Here is a 17,927-nt window from a genome sequence, read left to right as displayed (position 1 = left end):
CCTCAACACAGGATTCAAAAATGAATAATTGCCAGCGCTAGGTGTTAACTTTGTTTCGTTGTCATTTAGTCGGTTTTATATACAGCTGTTTCTTGACTTTGCTGAAGATAACATTTAAAAAAACATTTTAAGTTTTAATAATTTGTTTCAGTGGTTCTGACGCAAACTAATAGTAACAAAAATTGTCAATGTCTTCAGCTGCTACTAGATTGATGCCCCGCCACAACATTTTGTTTTGAATAATTTCGAGAAAGTTGAATTTTTCACGTTTATTTTTATTAATTTTGTGAATCAATTATTGTGTGCTTTGTTTAGTTTTTGGATTCAAATTTGCAAATACAAATGAGTTTTTGTTTCCCGGGAGAAAAAGATGAAACCCTCAAAAGATGAAACAAAAAATTGGCCATCTTTTGTTTTACACCAACTTTTCAGTCGCATTTTAATCTAAATAACACAATTGTTAAACGTACCCATTTTAAACACGTGCAGTTTTTTTTCGATAATCGTTTTCATTACATGATATTTCTTCCACCTCCAATGCTATGCTTCATGCCCTTGTCTATTAGGTAACTGTACTGTTCGTAGGCAATATTCTTACCCAAAATGACTTTTGAACTTTAAAAATTGTTGGAATTTCTTGTTTTTTAATATTTGCGAAACTCTTAGCCTAGATTTAATATGCTGTTTCTCTTCCAATTAGCGATAGTTTTTTTGAGGTCTTTAAAATTGATCATTTGCATTCTGCTGCACCAATTTAAACCTATCGTTTTTGATTGCTGTTCGTAAGTTGTTTTGTTTTGCAGTAACGAGTTGAAGGTAAGATCATACCTTCTTCAATTTATATTCGAAAACCAATCTGTGTTCATTGAAGAAACGCGAAAGATCCTCGTGGAAAACTATGCATAATTTTAAATCACTTAAGTTACCTGTGATATCTTTTTGGGAACAAGTTTAACAATAAAAAACAATCCTTTATGATTAAACTCTTGTCTGGTAATTACTACCCTATGTAACGGGGGACAAAAGGTGTGTTGGAAACTTTTGTGCCCCGTACAGACCTGCAGGATTCGTCATGTTTCCTTTAATATCTAGAAGACTATTCAATAGACTATTACCCTATCCCATCTCCCGCAAAGAATGGGAGTGGTCTCTGTTTACTACTTATTAACAAGAGATTTCCAGATTACAATGAATTGCTAGGTTGCACACGTGGGTAAAACATAAAACCCGCAAATTTTACAAATCAAAACAAATCAGAAGTCATCAAAACAATCAAAACAAATTAAGGAAAATCAAGCTTGTGCTTGAACACTCCGGGCTGCGTGCATGAGGGTAAAACTGAATACTCTTGTTGTATTTTACAATTTAAGATTTCGACAATCAAGTTTACATGATTCTTTTGCTGATATGTAATTTTAACATTGTTTTGTAATGTCGAAGCTGTTAAGATGATCTCTGGTCATAATTGAGGGCATTTTGGCTTTCTATATGTGTGTGTATGTGTAAACTTGTTGTACACTCTTCCGAGGCGACACATATACACCGGCTATATGTTGGTGAAAGTTGGTGATCATACATTTGCTTCGACGTTTTCATTTGATGCGTGGTACTTGGAATATTGTGTTGTTGAATGACAAATATGTGAAAGTAGTTATTAGGCTTCATGGGGGCTGTGAAAGTTGAAGTTTAATCGAAGATTGTTGGCAGCATATACTGTAAACTCTGTTGATGTGAAGTTGTATACTCTGTCGATCAAAAATTATGTGGGTTGGATTCCGGAGACGTTAGTTTTTTTTGTCGAACTAGCAAATGGGGGCAAAATAACGAAAACTTGATGATCACTGTTGTCGGTGAGGTGGATTGAGCTGGATTCCGCGTAGCTTTAGGGAAGTTAAGGACTTAGGGAAGTTAAAAATATCTTTTCGTTTTGTAGTTTCAGAGTGTTGTTACTTCTTCATGTGTTCGATTGTTTGAACTTGTGTGAGTTGAATATTCGATACGCTGACTTTGGACACAATGATCATGGAAATTTAAAACCAATACGTCGTTTGAAATTTAAAGTTTAATGGTTTCAAGTATTGTGTAAAACTTTAGCTAACTTGACTGCTGGTCTGTTCAGCACTCCAGCTGATGTCTTAATTTCGAAGGATCGTGCTCGTCCGTCCAATCCATTGTGGCATTTTGCAATTCGACCCATTGGCCAAATACCTCTCGGAGTGAACTCATGCAAGAGCCAGACTAAATCGCCTTCTTTCAATTGTTCCGATTCTGTTCTCCATTTTGGTCGGCTGATAAGATCTGATGTGTACTCCTTTTGCAAACGTTTCCAAAAATGGTCCAGTAATGTTTGTGTGTAAGAGAACTCCTTTTTACTAAATGTTCGGCTGGTTGATGTCAACGGTGCTAAAGGGCTGTAAGGGCGTCTTAATAAGAAATGATTAGGGGTTAGTGCTTCTTCATCGTTTGTGTCTGAGGAAACATATGTAATTGGTCTGGAGTTGAGAAGTCCTTCAGTCTCGGCTACAATTGTCTGAAAAATTTCGGCTTTCAATTTTTGGCTGCCTAAAATTATGAGCAAAGTGCGTTTAGCAGACTGAATTAGCCTTTCCCAAATCCCGCCGAAGTGAGGGGCTAGAGGTGGATTCAGTTTCCATGTGATATTTTGCTGCTGTAGCTGGGACTTGATGTAGTCGTTGTCCACATTGATTTTGTTCAGATCCAACATTTTTTTCGCTGATGTGAAGTTCGATCCATTGTCAGAGATGATTAACTCGGGATATCCTCGTCGCGAAACAAACCTTCTAATGGCTAGTAGACAACTATCTGTGTCCAATGTCTGACAAACCTCCAGATGCACAGCTCTAGTTACAAGACAGGTGAAAAGACATACGTATTGTTTTTCCAATTTGCGATTTGTGTGCTCAATGAAAAAGGGTCCGAGAAAATCTAACCCAACATTTAGAAAAGGATATTGTTTTCCTGCTTCTGCGAATCGGAAACTGGGTAGGTCGGCCATGAGGGGGGTGATATTTTGTGCTCTCCATCGTCGGCTAATGAAGCATGTTTTACTTAGTTGTATCAAAAATCGTCTAAGACCTATAATGATGAAATCTTGTTGCAGGTGTGCTCGGACAAACTCTGTTCCAAGATGTCTACAGTCGTTGTGGCTTGCTCAATTTTTAATTTGCTAATATTATTCTTACTGTCAAGAATAATTGGATGTTTCTGGCTGTAGGGTATTTTAGCGTGCTTTAGTCTGCCTCTTGCTCGTATTAAACCATCTTTGTCCAGGAAGGGAGTGAACTGTAATAACTTGTCCTTTTTGTCTATTTCATTTTCCCGTTCAAGGTTTCTTATGCTTTCAGAAAAAGTTTTATGCTGTGATTGTCTCAATAGATGGTGTCGTGCGTCTTCATAACTGTTTGTGACTGGTCGTTTTCGAAAGATATTGACTGCTTTCATTACTGTTTCGGTCCGTCGCATAAGTTTATTCCAACTAGAGAAATCATTAGTGTCAATAACTGTGTTTGAAATTTCTGTACGTAAAACGTTTATCGCTGTAAATTGCTGGTCTTTTTGGAAATTTGGAACGGGATTTTCTAGGAGAAATTTTGGCGCTGACAGCCATTTTTCTTTCAAGTCTGTTAAAGAAAGTCCTCTTGTTCCGTGATCTGCAGGGTTGATTTTACCGGGTACAAAATTCCATTGTTCTGACTTAGAGTTGGCTAAAATTTTTGCAATTCTATTTGCTACAAAAACTTTTTGGTGTTTTGTTGATTTAATCCAACCTAATGTGGCCATACTGTCAGTCCAGAACTGAATTTTGTCAAACTGTGCTGTCATTTCGCTTCGAACAAAAGAAGCAAGTTCTGCTCCCATAGCTGCTGCTTCTAGTTCTAACTTCGGGATGGTTGTTGTTTTAATGGGTGAAACTCTTGCTTTGCTAACAACATATTGAGTTGTTATTTCTTCTGCGCTGCTTGATCTGATGTATATTGTCGTTGCTATTGTTGTACTTGATGCATCGCAAAAAATGTGAAGTTCATGCTTAGCATCTGGGTTGGGGATCAGACATCTGCTAATAGAAATTTCTGGCATCTGCTCATATTCGTCGACCCATTGCTGTAAGTCGTGTTGGAACTCTCTTGGAATCTGATTGTTCCAGTTGTTACCTTGTTTCACTATTGATTGAAGAATGCATCGTACTCTAATCGAAAACGGCGTGATGATTCCAAGGGGATCGAACAATGATGCGGCGAGTGAGAGCAATTGACGTTGTTGCATGCTTTTGACATCCAGTTTTAAGTCTGGTCTTTTGAAGATGAAAATATCTTCCTTGGCATCCCACATTTGTCCTAAAATGCGTTGCTCTATCGCTGTGTCTGCATTTTCTCCAGTTATTTTCATGACTGTGTTTGGGTCGTTACTAAAAAATTTTGTAAGATTAAAGCCACCTTTCTGTAACGTATCCTTTACTTCTGTTGCTGTGATTGCTGCGGTTTCGGTTGTCTTAAAACTTTGAAGGTAATCATCCATGTAGAAATTGTTTCTTATCGCTGAGTAGGCTTCAGGATTACTTAATTTGTTATCTTCTGCACATCTGTGGAGTATGTATATTGCACATGAAGGGGAACAAGTTGCACTGAATATTAGTCTCTTGTACTTGAAAATTTTTTCTTCTCCATCTTTGTTCCACAAAAATCTTAGTGCGTCCTGGTCTTCTGTTCTGATGGCAACTTGCATGAACATCGCTTCGATATCACCGGTTACTGCAATCTTGTACTGCCGAAATCTCAGAAGAAGTCCAACAAGGCTGCATAGTAGATCTGGTCCGGTCAAAAGAGCTTTGTTAAGTGAATGTCCTTTGTATACTGAAGCTGCATTTGTGACCCGTCTTACTTTTTTCTTCATTTTATGTTCAACGGGGTGGTGTGGGAGATACCAAAGTTGTGAATTCATGAAACTGGGTTGACGTTGTGTCTCTTCAACAAATCCATTTTCGATGTCTGCTTCAATGGTTTGGTTGTAACGACAAAATAGGTCTGGTTCCTGTTGAAGTCGGTTTTCAAGTGACTGTAATTGTGCTTTGGCAGGAAAGTAGTTGTTCGGTAGCTTAGTGTCATCTTTCCAAGGTAGTCCGATCTCATAACGAGAACCGTTGTGGCATGTCGTCCTTTTTAGTGTTTCAAGAGCTTTCCTGTCATCTGCTGTCAGTGTCTTTTTTCGGCTCACTAAACTTTTTCCCTCCATTGTCCAAAACATTTGAAGCATGTCGTTCTCTATTTCCTGTTCTGGGTTCTTAATTCTGTTGTAAAGCATGATGTTGTAATTGATTTCTTGTTTATTACTGGCTTGTCTTTCTGTGGTATTGGTCCTGTAACGGTCCATCCAAGCTGCGTCAAGACTCCGTATGGGGTTCCGGGTGGTCCTGTTGTGAATTTAAGTGGTACTGTTGCTATAAAGGCATCCGCTCCGATTAAAACTCCTATTCTGTTATCTCGTATTTGTGGAAATGTGATGTTGTTAAGATGATCGTAGTCGGCGCAGATAGAGTTCAACATCTCAACGGGTACATTCGGCATTTGAAAGTCAGATGCTGACGTGGCGTACACCGGTAGGTTGAAAAGAGGTCGGGTGCTGTTGAGTGATCCAATTCCCAGAAGAACTTCAGTTGATGTTATGATATGTTCTCCGTAAAGTGAAGAAATTGGTACTGCAATGTGATCTGTGTTTTTTATTCCGAGTGCTTTTGCCATTGGGTTTGTTATTTGTGTGTTGTCGCTCCCGCTATCCAAAAGACCATATGTTTCTATTGATACGTCTTCAGTGTAAAGGATAACCGGAATGGCTTGAAGTTGAACTTGAGGTCGTATCCACGAGCTGATTTGGTTGTTGCTGCATGTGTGATTTTGTGGTCGTGGGTTGCTGTTGTTGTTGTTAAAGTTCTGTTGCCTTTGGCTTTGATTTTGTGTGTCTGTTTGGTTATGAGAATGTCCAGTGTTCTGTTGTCGTGAATTTGTATTTGGCATGAAGTTGTTCGGATTGTTATAGTTTCTATTGAAGGTGCTTCCATTGTTGTTGTTGGGAGTGTAATTCTGATTGAAACGGTTAGTGTTATTGTTTTGACCAAACGAATTACTTGTGTTGTTGTTATGATTGTAACCAGCCATTCTTCCATAGTTGAATCCATGTGGTTGAAACCGTGATCTGTTTGCGGTTATCTGTGTTTGGTGTCCGTTGTTTTGTTGACCACGATTGTTGTGATAATTGTTTGCAGAATGGTTTTGAACCTGGTTGTGTGTTTGTTGTTGATATCGTTGCTGTTGGTTGCTTTGCTGTTGCTGAGTTGGTGAAAATGTCTGTGAACTGTTGAAGTTGTTTCTGTGAATTGTTGAGTGATGAAATCCGTTGCAGTTTTCAAAGCGACATCGGTAATGACTGTTACACTGTCCTTTTGGGTGTTCAGTGAGGCAATTTGGGCAAATTTTCAGTTGTCTTACTGTTTGTTGTCTTTCGTTAATATCTTTATTGAGGAATTGGTTGCATTTTCCTAGGTTGTGACTGTATCCACATAGAGGACATCTTTTGTTACTTTGCTGTTGGAAGAGTCTGTTTGATCTTCTAGATAAACTGTTTTCTTGATTGGTTGGTCTTTGTGATGTTGACAAATCTTCGCAAGCTTCTGCGTAATTATCGATCCAGTCCTTAAAATGTATTAAATTAGGTTGAACAATAGCTTGCCTCAGGACGTATTCGTTCCATCTGATTATCATTGTTGGCGCAAGTTTATCTTTTGCAATCTTAAGGACAGCTGAAGATTGAAGATCGGATGTGAAATTGTGAAGTATAAACGTTTGAACCAATTATCTAAGAAACGCTGCAAAAGATACAAAACTTTCGGGGTTATTAATGGTTGGTCTGGGCCAGTGTTCCAACTTATCAAGGTAAGCTGCTGTAACATGCTGTGGTTTCCCGAATCGTTTTTGTAATTCTTGCATTGCTTCATTATAAAACTCTCCGTTGTATGAGTATCCAATAATGCTGTCTTTGGCTCTGTCTGCGAGGGCGTTTTGAAGATATGTCATCCGTTGAGCATCTGTCAGTGTTACATTGTCATGTATTGTGGCTTTGAAAAAACTAAACCAGTCGTGCCATCTCAATGGATCTCCGCTGAAGGATTTGAGTTGAGTTTTTGGAAGATTAATGGTGGATGTGACATGTTGTTGTTGTGCTTGTCGTGGCAAGAAAATGTTTTCTGTTGTCTGTGTATGTTGAAACTGTCTGTCTGGTTGTTGGCCAGTTCTCTTGATGTAATTTGGTAGTCTTTGGTCCTGTGCGTTTAGATTAAAGTTGCCAAGATTGTTGTTCGTTTCTGGGATTAGGTTGTTGACGGCTTTTCTTCTCAATTCTCTGTCATTTGGTTGGTTACCTCTATTGATATTGTTCGCATCCTGATAGAAATCGATGCTTTGAAGAAATTGCTGTTCTTGATTTTGAACATGTACGTCAATATTGGAAGAACCTTGACCTTGAGTCTCCTGAAATTGGGTATTTGTTGAGGCGAGGTTAACATCATGGATCTTGTCTATTTTTCTTTCTCTTTTTCTGCCTCCTTGTCTTTTTGGCTGTAGTTCATAATGCGTTGTGTTACTGCTTAGTCTGATGTTGTCGATTTGTTGATGATCGTCGCTTTCATCGTCTGTTGATTGTAGATAATTACTGTCGTTGTCTGTTGTCTGTTGATTTATTCTGTGTGAAGGCGTGATTTCATTTGATGATTGTTTCCTGTTGAAAGGGTGTAAGTTTTGTCTTGATTGTTGCTGATGTGGCTGTGTTTTCTTTAGTGTTTTCCGTTGGTCTGGAATTTTAGTGTCAAATGTCTGATATGAACTGCAATCAGATGCGGTACTTACATCTGATTGGTGTATTTTTTGTTTCCTTTTAGCGTGTTCATTGAATTTGGGTTTGTCGTTTGATGTAGTGGTACCAACATCGCGTCTTATGGTGATTGGTCCGATGTTTTGCTCTTTGTAGTTAACTTCAATTGTTTCTCGGGATCTTGTCAAGTTCTCATCACCATTGCCTTTTCCTTGCTCTGCTCTTATGTGATGGTCACCATTATTGTTTGGAAAACTCGCTATCATCTTTGACGAAGTGCATTCTGTTGACTCATCATTCAGCTGTAATTTTCTCTCGTGGATTTGTGTTAAGTTGGTTTTTGGATCAGTGCGTCTCTGTTTTTGACTGTACCCAAAATGTCTCAGAGGAAACTCAATATAGGAATTTTGGTTATACTTGTTACTGTATTTGTTGTCTGCCATTGACGTTGTATCCCCTCCTCCCATTGACGTTGTATCTGAATTGATATTGTTCCCTATCAATTGATTACTTTGTTCTATGTCATCGTCATCTTTCTGTCCATGTTGGGGATTTCTGCTTCGTTGTTGTTGTTTTTCTGAAGCGGTGAGATTAGTTATTTTGTCTGTGCTGCTCTCTGCTTTTGATTTGTTTCTCAAGTTGTATGTCTTTTGTTGTCGATTGTAATAGGGTTGATGGGTTGTTGAGGGTTCATCATTTTGACTGTTATTTTGCTGTGGTTGCGCTCTTCTTTGGCGCTCTGGCAAATGGCTGTCGGAGTCTGTAGTAACTTCTCTTGAATGGTCTTTGCGATATTTTTTCCACTTCAAGATAACTAGACTTCGTTCTGCTGATTTTTCCATTATTTCCTTCAATTCATTTTGTGTGAGGTTGTATTTAAAAAGATCGTCGCAAAGTTTGTCTAACTCCAGTTTTTGTTGAGAAAGAGACTCATAGGACAAATTGATGTTCTCTAAATTCTTCTCTTGAATCATTGCCTCAAGATAGTCGACATTGACTGCCCATTCTGCTTCTCTTCTCTGCAGCTGTTGTTGTATAGCCTTTTTCTTATTATTGGCGCTAGGCATATTGATACAGGTGCTTTTTTGCAAGAGTTTTGAACTTTGTTCTTGTTTGATCTATCAGTTTGTCAGTTTTAGTTTTTGTTAAGTTTTTGTAACAATTGAATGAAACAAGTATTATCAAAAGCAACTTCAATAGACACGCGTAAGAGTATTCAGTTTGTTTGCTGCATTAAAACAGCTGCTCTAGACGCTTTTTTCTTGTTGTCCTGTTAATGTGTTGAGGGTGTTACTGTTCGGTGGCAGGACGATATGACTGCTTTTATACGTAAGCTACAGATTAAAGTGTTTTACCTTTTCGATACAAAACTCCTTTGTTCTGAAATTTGAGTGAAAAAGCAATCAGACCTGTTTTGTTTTTAATGAAGTGAAGTGTGTTGTGGTCTGATTTTTCTTTTAACCTAAACTTTGTTGGGTCTGTTGAACTTTGCAGATTGTCAGAGAACGTCAATTTTTTTTTACTGACGAATAATATCAAAATGTGTTTGTTATTGCCTTTGATGCTAAACGTTTTTCTTTGACGTTTAAATCTTTTCTGCAACGAACAACCTATATCCGAAGTTTTTTTTCTTTAACGTGCCCTCTGAAGTAGAAAGCGTTTGACTGTAATTGCTGTGTTCTTTCTTGCTTTACATTCCTTTTGAATCAAAAAATCGGAAACTTGATTATTAACTACAACAAAAACAAATTGTGAGTGTTGTTCTGTTTTTTTTTAATGTATGTTTATGTGTATTAACACTATCTACTCCAGAGTTGAAAACAATGTAAACGCTTCCTGAAAACTAAAAAACGTTTTTAACCGCTAATCTCAACTAGAAATATGGAATATTCTGTTGCAAATCGAAAGAGCGCAAAGCTTTTTTTGTGTTTTTTTAACAGGAGCGTGGACAAAGTTTTCTTATATTAGATAACAGGTATATAAATATGATATTAGTATATAAATATGATATTAGTAGGTATTTTATAGGTATATAATTATATAAATGTTACTTCGGATGAAGACCCTTTGATTTTTTTTTAAACTGTGTTCTTCGTTAGAATTTGAAAATGAAATTAGAACTATTTGGTTGCTGAGAGACGTCATTTCTTGTTACACATTTTTGTACTTATCTATTCCTTTCTTTCTTCTTTTTTTTGTCAACTCTCTATCTTGTTTTATTCTGGTTCTTCGTTATTGTCGCGAAGTGACGGCTCCTTTCTAAAGGGTTCTAAAATACAGCAAACATTTTGAGTTATAGGAACAATGGAAATAGTATTGAGAAAATTTTTTAAAGTACTCCCTGATTTTTGTTAACTTTTTTTTTCAGTGTTTCAATTTCAGAAGTTTGGTTGCTTTCAATGTGTTTGTCGTTAAAAAGGGTCACCAATGTTTACTACTTATTATCAAGAGATTTCCAGATTACAATGAATTGCTAGGTTGCACACGTGGGTAAAACATAAAACCCGCAAATTTTACAAATCAAAACAAAACAGAAGTCATCAAAACAATCAAAACAAATTAAGGAAAATCAAGCTTGTGCTTGAACAGTCTCATACTGTAAAAATTAATGTAAAGCAACTCGTTACCATCACAATGTACAAATCGCAGTTGTCACATCTAGTCAACAACAGCTATTATATTGTAGAGTCTTGTAAGGTTCTTGTAAATAACCTTCTTCTTGCAAAATGCAGCATTCAGACGCTTAACTTCCATAATCATCTTAAGATAATCATCTAAATTTTTTTGCAAAAATTTTTTTTTGATATTTTGAAACCCATCGAAGATTAAAGTATTTGCTGGTGGTCAAAGAAGCGAAAAAAATTAATCCATCAGCTAAGGCATATTTTCGACAGTTCTTGCAAGACGGTTGTCTTGCAAGAGTCCTGCAAAACTGCAAGATAGACATATATTTTCCAAAATCTGAAACGAATCCTGCAAGATCGTGCAAGGTGATCGTGCAACATTCTTGCAAGAATTTTTCAAGGTAACTGTCCATTGTGACTAAGGTCGTTTTTTGATATATATATATATATATATATATATATATATATATATATATATATATATATATATATATATATATATTCCGGCTTTCTTTTTGATGTTATTGTCATCGACTCGGATCCTTAATCCGTCAACCACTCCTTATAATATAAAAATATTTATTTGAGATATCATACGTACAGTTATATTTCTAGTAAATTCTATGATATTTTTATAAGTTTTTTTCGGACCTTTCTACGTAGTTAGAACATTTTTTGATTTGTTTTCTTTTATGGAAATATTTGACTCTGATTGAGTTAATGCAATGACACATTTAATGGCCGTCAAAAAAGCGAACAACAAAAAAATATACGAGAACATATTGCTTGCTTAGTTTATCTAACAGATTAGTACATTGCTGAATTTCTTATAAAATAATGATGATATCAATTTTTTCATCTGCTTGGTGTGCATATTTTCAGCGCTTTGTGTATTACATGGATATTCTTAATAAAAAACAGCATAACAAGTATCAACTGGGGACAATGATCGACTGACTTTCCAATTAAGTCAGGGGTAGTCTGTCTTGACTTCTCAATTTGTTTGATATCTATGACCACGTTCCCTTTATGAAGAAATGTTTCTGAGCTTTTGTATTGCGGTGGGGCGGTGGAAGAAGCGACATGGAAGAGAGTGGCTTGATACTTACAGACGGAGGTCTAACCAGTGCAACAATGCAAGAGCAACGTATAGAAACGCCAGATTTACATATGATCTACGCATACAATTGCAAAAAATTAAAACATCGACGCTTAGAAACCCAAATCAATGTAAGTTGTAATCTTGTAGAAACGACAATGTAAGATCCAGCTTAGAAACACTGTTTATATAAAATCTACGCTTAAAAACAAAAAATGTAAGAAAAGCGCTCAAATTCATCTTTTTCACATTAAGATAATATAGATTTTGTCTAATTTTTTAACGCTAGTTACCGCTTGTCTTATATAATTCTGTCAAAATTTCATAGCCCGGGATATTGAAAGGGCGGGGGAAACTAAATGAGTTATGATACAATATGGTCGTCTGAAATTTGAGCTTTCCAAGAACGAAGAAACACGACAAATCCTTCTAGCTCACAAAATGGCACAAATTAGGCTCGCTGCAATCATGAGAGATTTTAGTTTTATTAGTTGTGCCAGATTTAGTTGAATGCGTGGCAATTCGAAACAATTGATGTCAAAATTTGGTATATAATTTTTTCTGATAGGGGGACTATATAAATAAATGAGATTCAGTATGCGATGAATCTCATTTATTTATTTGTTTTACAGCATTAAAAAATCTTTTTTACTGACAAATACTGAGACTCACAACAAAAACAAACAAATTGCATAACGGACAAATTGTCAGAAAATTTTGGAAAGTGATCCAATTGACGGTACGAGAACTACAAAGTATATTCAAAACCTGCATTAGTTGAACTTCGGCGATGTGAGATTTAGAAGTTGAATTTTAAAAGTGAGACGGTTTATTTCGAATCTAATATCTTGCTTTCAATTTATAATAATAATGATTTTCTGAAGTGGTCTCAACAAAAAAGATATTTTCCGAACAATTTGAAAAACAAATTTTGGACAAGAAAACTAAAAATTGAGACTAAACTGTATTTTTTTGTAAACAATTTCAAAAACATTGGTTTTAAGAGGATAGATACGACATTCGAAAGAAACAGCTTTAATAATTAATTGTGTATTTTCTCAAAACTGGCTTAAACAGGATCCCTAAAATCTTAGATGAAATGTGATCCATTTTTTTTAAGATCCATATTCAGAAACAATGTCAAATATACAAATTAAATTGGACACAGCACAAATCAGGAAAAATTTGATTGATAACAGCATCAAATTATTTAGAAAAAGGCAATTTGAATTGTTTTTCTGTCAAAGTTGTTGAAGGTGAGCTTTAAACGTATCTTTTGACTGGCTTTGGTACCCAAATCAAGTTGCGTTTTTTTGTATATCTGAATACTAGATATGTATTTGCTAAAAAGATGTGTTCATATTTGCATGTAAATGGCCGACATTATGCCTAAAAACGTCAAAAAATTCGCAAAAATGAAAAAATTAACTATGGTACATTTACATATATTGTCAAAAAATGATCTAATCAGTAAATTGTGTGAAGCCAATTCAGATAGAATGATTTTGAGAGAACTATCTCTGAGGAGGTTCAGAGATAGCAGCAACGTAATAAAAAAATCACAAAAGGAATAATAAAAAAATTATTAATAATAATAATAATAACATTAAAAATAATAATAATAATAATAATAATAATAATAATAATAATAATATTAATAATAATAATAATAATAATAATAATAATAATAATAATAATAATAATAATAGTAATAATAATAATAATAATAATAATAAAAATAATAATAATAATAATACTAATAATAATACTAATAATTTTAATAGTAATAATAAAAAAAATAATAAAAATATTAATAATAATAATAATAATAATAATAATAATAATAATAATAATAATAATAATACAAATATTAATATTAATAACAGTAAAAAAACAATAATAATAATAATAATAATAATAATAATAATAATAATAATAATAATAATAATAATATTAATAATAATAATAATAATAATAATAATAATAATAATAATAATAATAATAAAAATAATAATAATAATGATAATAATAATAATAATCATAATAATAATAATAACACTAATAAAATTAATAATAATAATAATAATAATAATAATAATAATAATTATTATAATAATAATAATAATAATAATAATAATAATAATAATAATAATAATAATAATAATAATAATGAAAATAACAATAATAATAATAATTGTGGTGAGAGCAAGAATAAGACAACGAGAATAAGTAATTTCCGTTTCGAGACTACAACTTTTGAATATAACATAAAAGGCAGAACTGCACTTATTGTGTGTGGGCAGACTAACACCTGTCACTTTAAAGATAAACACATCGCTAACAATTCACCAAAACTCGCATCTAAGAATAGCTCGGCTGGTTCTGATGCTTTATGCCACTATTTACAACTAAGTATGATACTAGATAAACATACAGTTTTAAGAGTATTTATAAATAATACTTGTAGTTCGCTTGATTACAGTTTCTGTTCTCCATCTGGAGTCACGCACCAAATTCCCCCTGCCAGTTAGGAGAACCCTACTTGTAAAAATCTGCTTCATAGAAATCTGCTGACATTATATTCGAAATTGAGCTCTTTCCGGGATGAAGCATGTGTACATCATGTTCTTCGTTCTTTTCGTTTTCACTTATTTCTTTTTCTTGTTGGAACTCGAAAATATGCTATCTTTGTTGTTGGTTATCTGTGCGTGATGTAGGTGTGCTTAGTTCTTGGATATTTTTGATGGATTTTCCTTGTAATATTTTCTGTTCAATGTAGAGCAGCAATTGGTTTTATTGGAGAGGTGTTCTGGATTGTCTTTGGTGTGCACTTCAGTCTCTGAATTTTCTCTACTGCCTTGTCAACTTCGGGTGTAGATATCTTTGATGTGAATGTTGTTGGGAACTTGGGCCGTCTGGGGATGTTACCATAAAATCGTATTTGTTGGTCGATGTGTTTTCTTTGAGGGGCTGTTTTAGGTTGATTCCGAGGCCAAAGTTATTACTTCTACTGTTGGGGATTTTGTTTTTTTCGCTTTCTTCGATTCGTAAGAACGATCTATTTTGTTGTGCATGTTTCTCCATTAGGAGTTTTGTCTGCTGTAGCGCTGCGACTTGGGATTTTGACAAGAACGATTCATTCGGGCTCTTCTTGGTGCTTTCTTCTGGTAATAATGACCGTTGTTGTTGTTGTTGGGCTCCTTTCTTTTCCTGTGGAATGTGCTTGTTGCTAAGCAGCGTTGCATTCTCGGAGTCTTCGCTTTCTGTAGAGTTGGCACTGTGTGTATATGGTTCGCTCTGAGGTTGTTGTTTATACTGTACATTCGGTTGGGGTTCGGAGTCTTGTTCCATGTCCCACATAGCTGCTGGTGTTTGTACGGGCTGCTTTCGTAGTCTCTGATCTTGTTTGGTGCATTCGTCACATGCTTGCTCCTATGCTGTTCAGTTTCTATGGATGCACGGGAACCATATTAAGTTTCCGGGACTTAGCATGCCTGCTTGTTCAGGATGTGTTTGGTGAATTGCATCTATAACTAATTGTTTTGATTGCTGGAAAATTACTCGTTTGTTATCGTTAAGCAAACATCCGGTCAATAATAAATCTTTGCGTAAGGTGTAAAAGTTTTTGTTGGTCTTCTTGTTGCTTTCCTAATCTTTCTCATTGATAAGTTTTATGATTGGGGTGAGTGACTTGTCTAGCTTTGTCGCATCAGCAGGGAAATCTCCTCCGAATATCTTTGATAAATTTTTCCTGTAATCGGGCATTGCTGGATAGAATCAATCCTTTTAAATTTTCGTTTGCCATAGCAGCTAAGTTAAATGTGGAGAACCACTGTGACCATTCTTGACAGGGATTTGCTCCCGTCTCCTAATATAAGTGAACTCATATTGGAGACTTTTGGTTGCTTGGCTGCGCCATGTGGTGAGGGCAAGAATAAGACAAAGAGAATAAGTAAATTCCGTTTGGAGAACACTACTTTCGAATAAAACACAAAAGGCAGAACTGCAGTTATTGCATTTTCGCGCGTTCACACTTTCAATGTACGTAGACTAACACCTGTCACTTTAACGACAACACTTCGCTAACATTTCACTAATATTCGCATCTAAGATTCGCTCCGCAGGTTCTGATGCTTTATGCCACTCTGTAGAATTAAGTATGATACTAGATTAACATATTGTTTAAGGGTGTTTATAAAAAAAACTTGTAGTTCACTTTGTTACAGTTTCTGTTTTCCATCTGGAGTCACGCACCACAATAAAACTAATAATAGTATTAATAATAATAATACTAATAATAAAAATAATAGTAAGAATAATAATAATAGTAACAAAAATAAATTAAAATAATAATAATATTAATAATAATAACAATCATTATAATAATAGTATTAATAAAAATAATTTTAATAATATTAGTAATAACAATAATAATAATAATTAGCGTTACCATAAAATCGTATTTGTTGCTCGATGTGTTTTCTTTGAGGGGGCTGTTTTAGGTTGATTCCGAGGCCAAAGTTATTAATTCTACTGTTGGGGATTTTGTTTTTTTCGCTTTCTTCGATTCGTAAGAACGATCTATTTTGTTGTGCATGTTTCTCCATTAGGAGTTTTGTCTGCTGTAGGGCTACGGCTCGGGATTTTGACAAGAACGATTCATTCGGGCTCCTCTTGGTGCTTTCTTCTGGTAATAATGACCGTTGTTGTTGTTGTTGGGCTCCTTTCTTTTCCTGCGGAATGTGCTTGGGGCTAAGCAGCGTTGCATTCTCGGAGTCTTCGCTTTCTGTAGAGTTGGCACTGTGTGTATGTGGTTCGCTCTGAGGTTGTTGTTTATACTGTACATTCGGTTGGGGTTCGCTGTCTTGTTCCATGTCCCACATAGCTGCTGGTGTTTGTGTGGGCTGCTTTCGTAGTCTCTGATCTTGTTTGGTGCATTTGTCACATGCTTGCTCCTATGCTCTTCAGTTTCTATGGATGGACGGGAACCATATTAAGTTTCCGGGACTTAGCATGCCTGCTTGTCCAGGATGTGTTTGGTGAATTGCATCTATAACTAATTGTTTTGATTGCTGGAAAATTACTCGTTTGTTATCGTAAAGCAAACAACCGGTCAATATTAAATCTTTGCGTAAGGTAAAGTTTTTGTTGGTCTTCTTGATGCTTTCCTAATCTTTCTCATTGATAAATTTTTTGATTGGGGTGAGTGACTTGTCTAGCTTTGTCGCCTCAGCAGGGAAATCTTCTCCGAATATCTTTGATAAATTTTTCCTATAATCGGGCATTGCTGGATAGAATCAATGCTTTTAAATTTTCTTTTGCCATAGCAGCTAAATGTGGAGAACCACTGTGACCATCCTTGACAGGGATTTGCTCCCGTCTCCTAAAATAGGGGAACTCCTATTGGAGACTTTTGGTTGCTTGGCTGCGCCATGTGGTGAGTGCAAGAATAAGACAAAGAGAATAAGTAAATTCCGTTTGGAGAACACTACTTTCGAATAAAACACAAAAGGCAGAACTGCAGTTATTGCAATTTCGCGCGTTCACACTTTCAATGTACGCAGACTAACACCTGTCACTTTAACGACAACACTTCGCTAACATTTCACTAATATTCGCATCTAAAATTCGCTCCGCAGGTTCTGATGATTTATGCCACTATGTAGAATTAAGTATGATACTAGATTAACATATTGTTTAAGGGTGTTTATAAAAAAACTTGTAGTTCACTTGGTTACAGTTTCTGTTTTCCATCTGGAGTCACGCACCATAATAAAACTAATAATACTATTAATAATAATAATACTAATAATAAAAATAATAGTAAGAATAATAATAATAGTAACAAAAATAAATTAAAATAATAAAAATATTAATAATAATAACAATCATTCTAATAATAGTATTAATAAATATAATATTAATAATATTAATAATAAGAATAATAATAATAATAATAATAATAATAATAATAATAATGTTAATAATAATAATAATAATAATAATAAAAATAATAATAATAATAATAATAATAATAATAATTGCGACACTCCGATTGGAGATGTAACCAAGCATTTCAAGTATTATGTATAAACACTTTAATCTCATATGTTATATAATAATCTTCTGTAAATAAGTTCACTTTGAGTTACTTGTTAACGCTACAGTTCTGGTTGATTAGACCGGTACTTAGCTGGTTCGTCTGACAAGCGATGCAAACTCGCAGACGTAAATTAAGCAAACTGAAAAACAGTTACAAAAAAACGTGGCCTTAATTCAACTTTAAATGTTGTTCTTTTATCCGCCAAGATTCAACTATCATACCG

The 17,927-nt window shown here is 34.9% G+C and overlaps 1 protein-coding gene across 1 annotated transcript; it reads right to left on the bottom strand.

Moving 5' to 3' along the window:
- Positions 1-2,071: 2,071 nt before the first annotated feature.
- On the bottom strand, positions 2,072-5,250 carry LOC142345059 (uncharacterized). The gene is made up of 2 exons (XM_075397140.1): positions 3,789-5,250; positions 2,072-2,808 (listed from the first exon to the last, which is right to left on the bottom strand). The coding sequence occupies exons 1-2, from the start codon at positions 5,248-5,250 to the stop codon at positions 2,072-2,074; spliced, it is 2,199 nt and encodes a 732-aa protein (XP_075253255.1).
- Positions 5,251-17,927: the final 12,677 nt, after the last annotated feature.

Source organism: Convolutriloba macropyga, chromosome 8 (genome assembly GCF_964194025.1).
Source record: "Convolutriloba macropyga chromosome 8, txConMacr16.3, whole genome shotgun sequence".
In the NCBI taxonomy this organism is placed as follows: Eukaryota; Metazoa; Xenacoelomorpha; order Acoela; family Convolutidae; genus Convolutriloba; species Convolutriloba macropyga.
The sequence above is the reverse complement of the archived record's forward strand: the minus strand, read 5'-3'. Positions and strand labels throughout refer to the sequence as shown.

Coding starts and splice junctions, on each gene's coding strand:
- LOC142345059 (XM_075397140.1), bottom strand. CDS start 5,250: ATGGAGGGAAAAAGTTTAGTGAGCCGAAAAAAGACACTGACAGCAGAT. Junction 2,809..3,788: donor TGACAGTATGGCCACATTAG/GTTGGATTAAAT, acceptor GTTGTCTACTAG/CCATTAGAAGGTTTGTTTCG.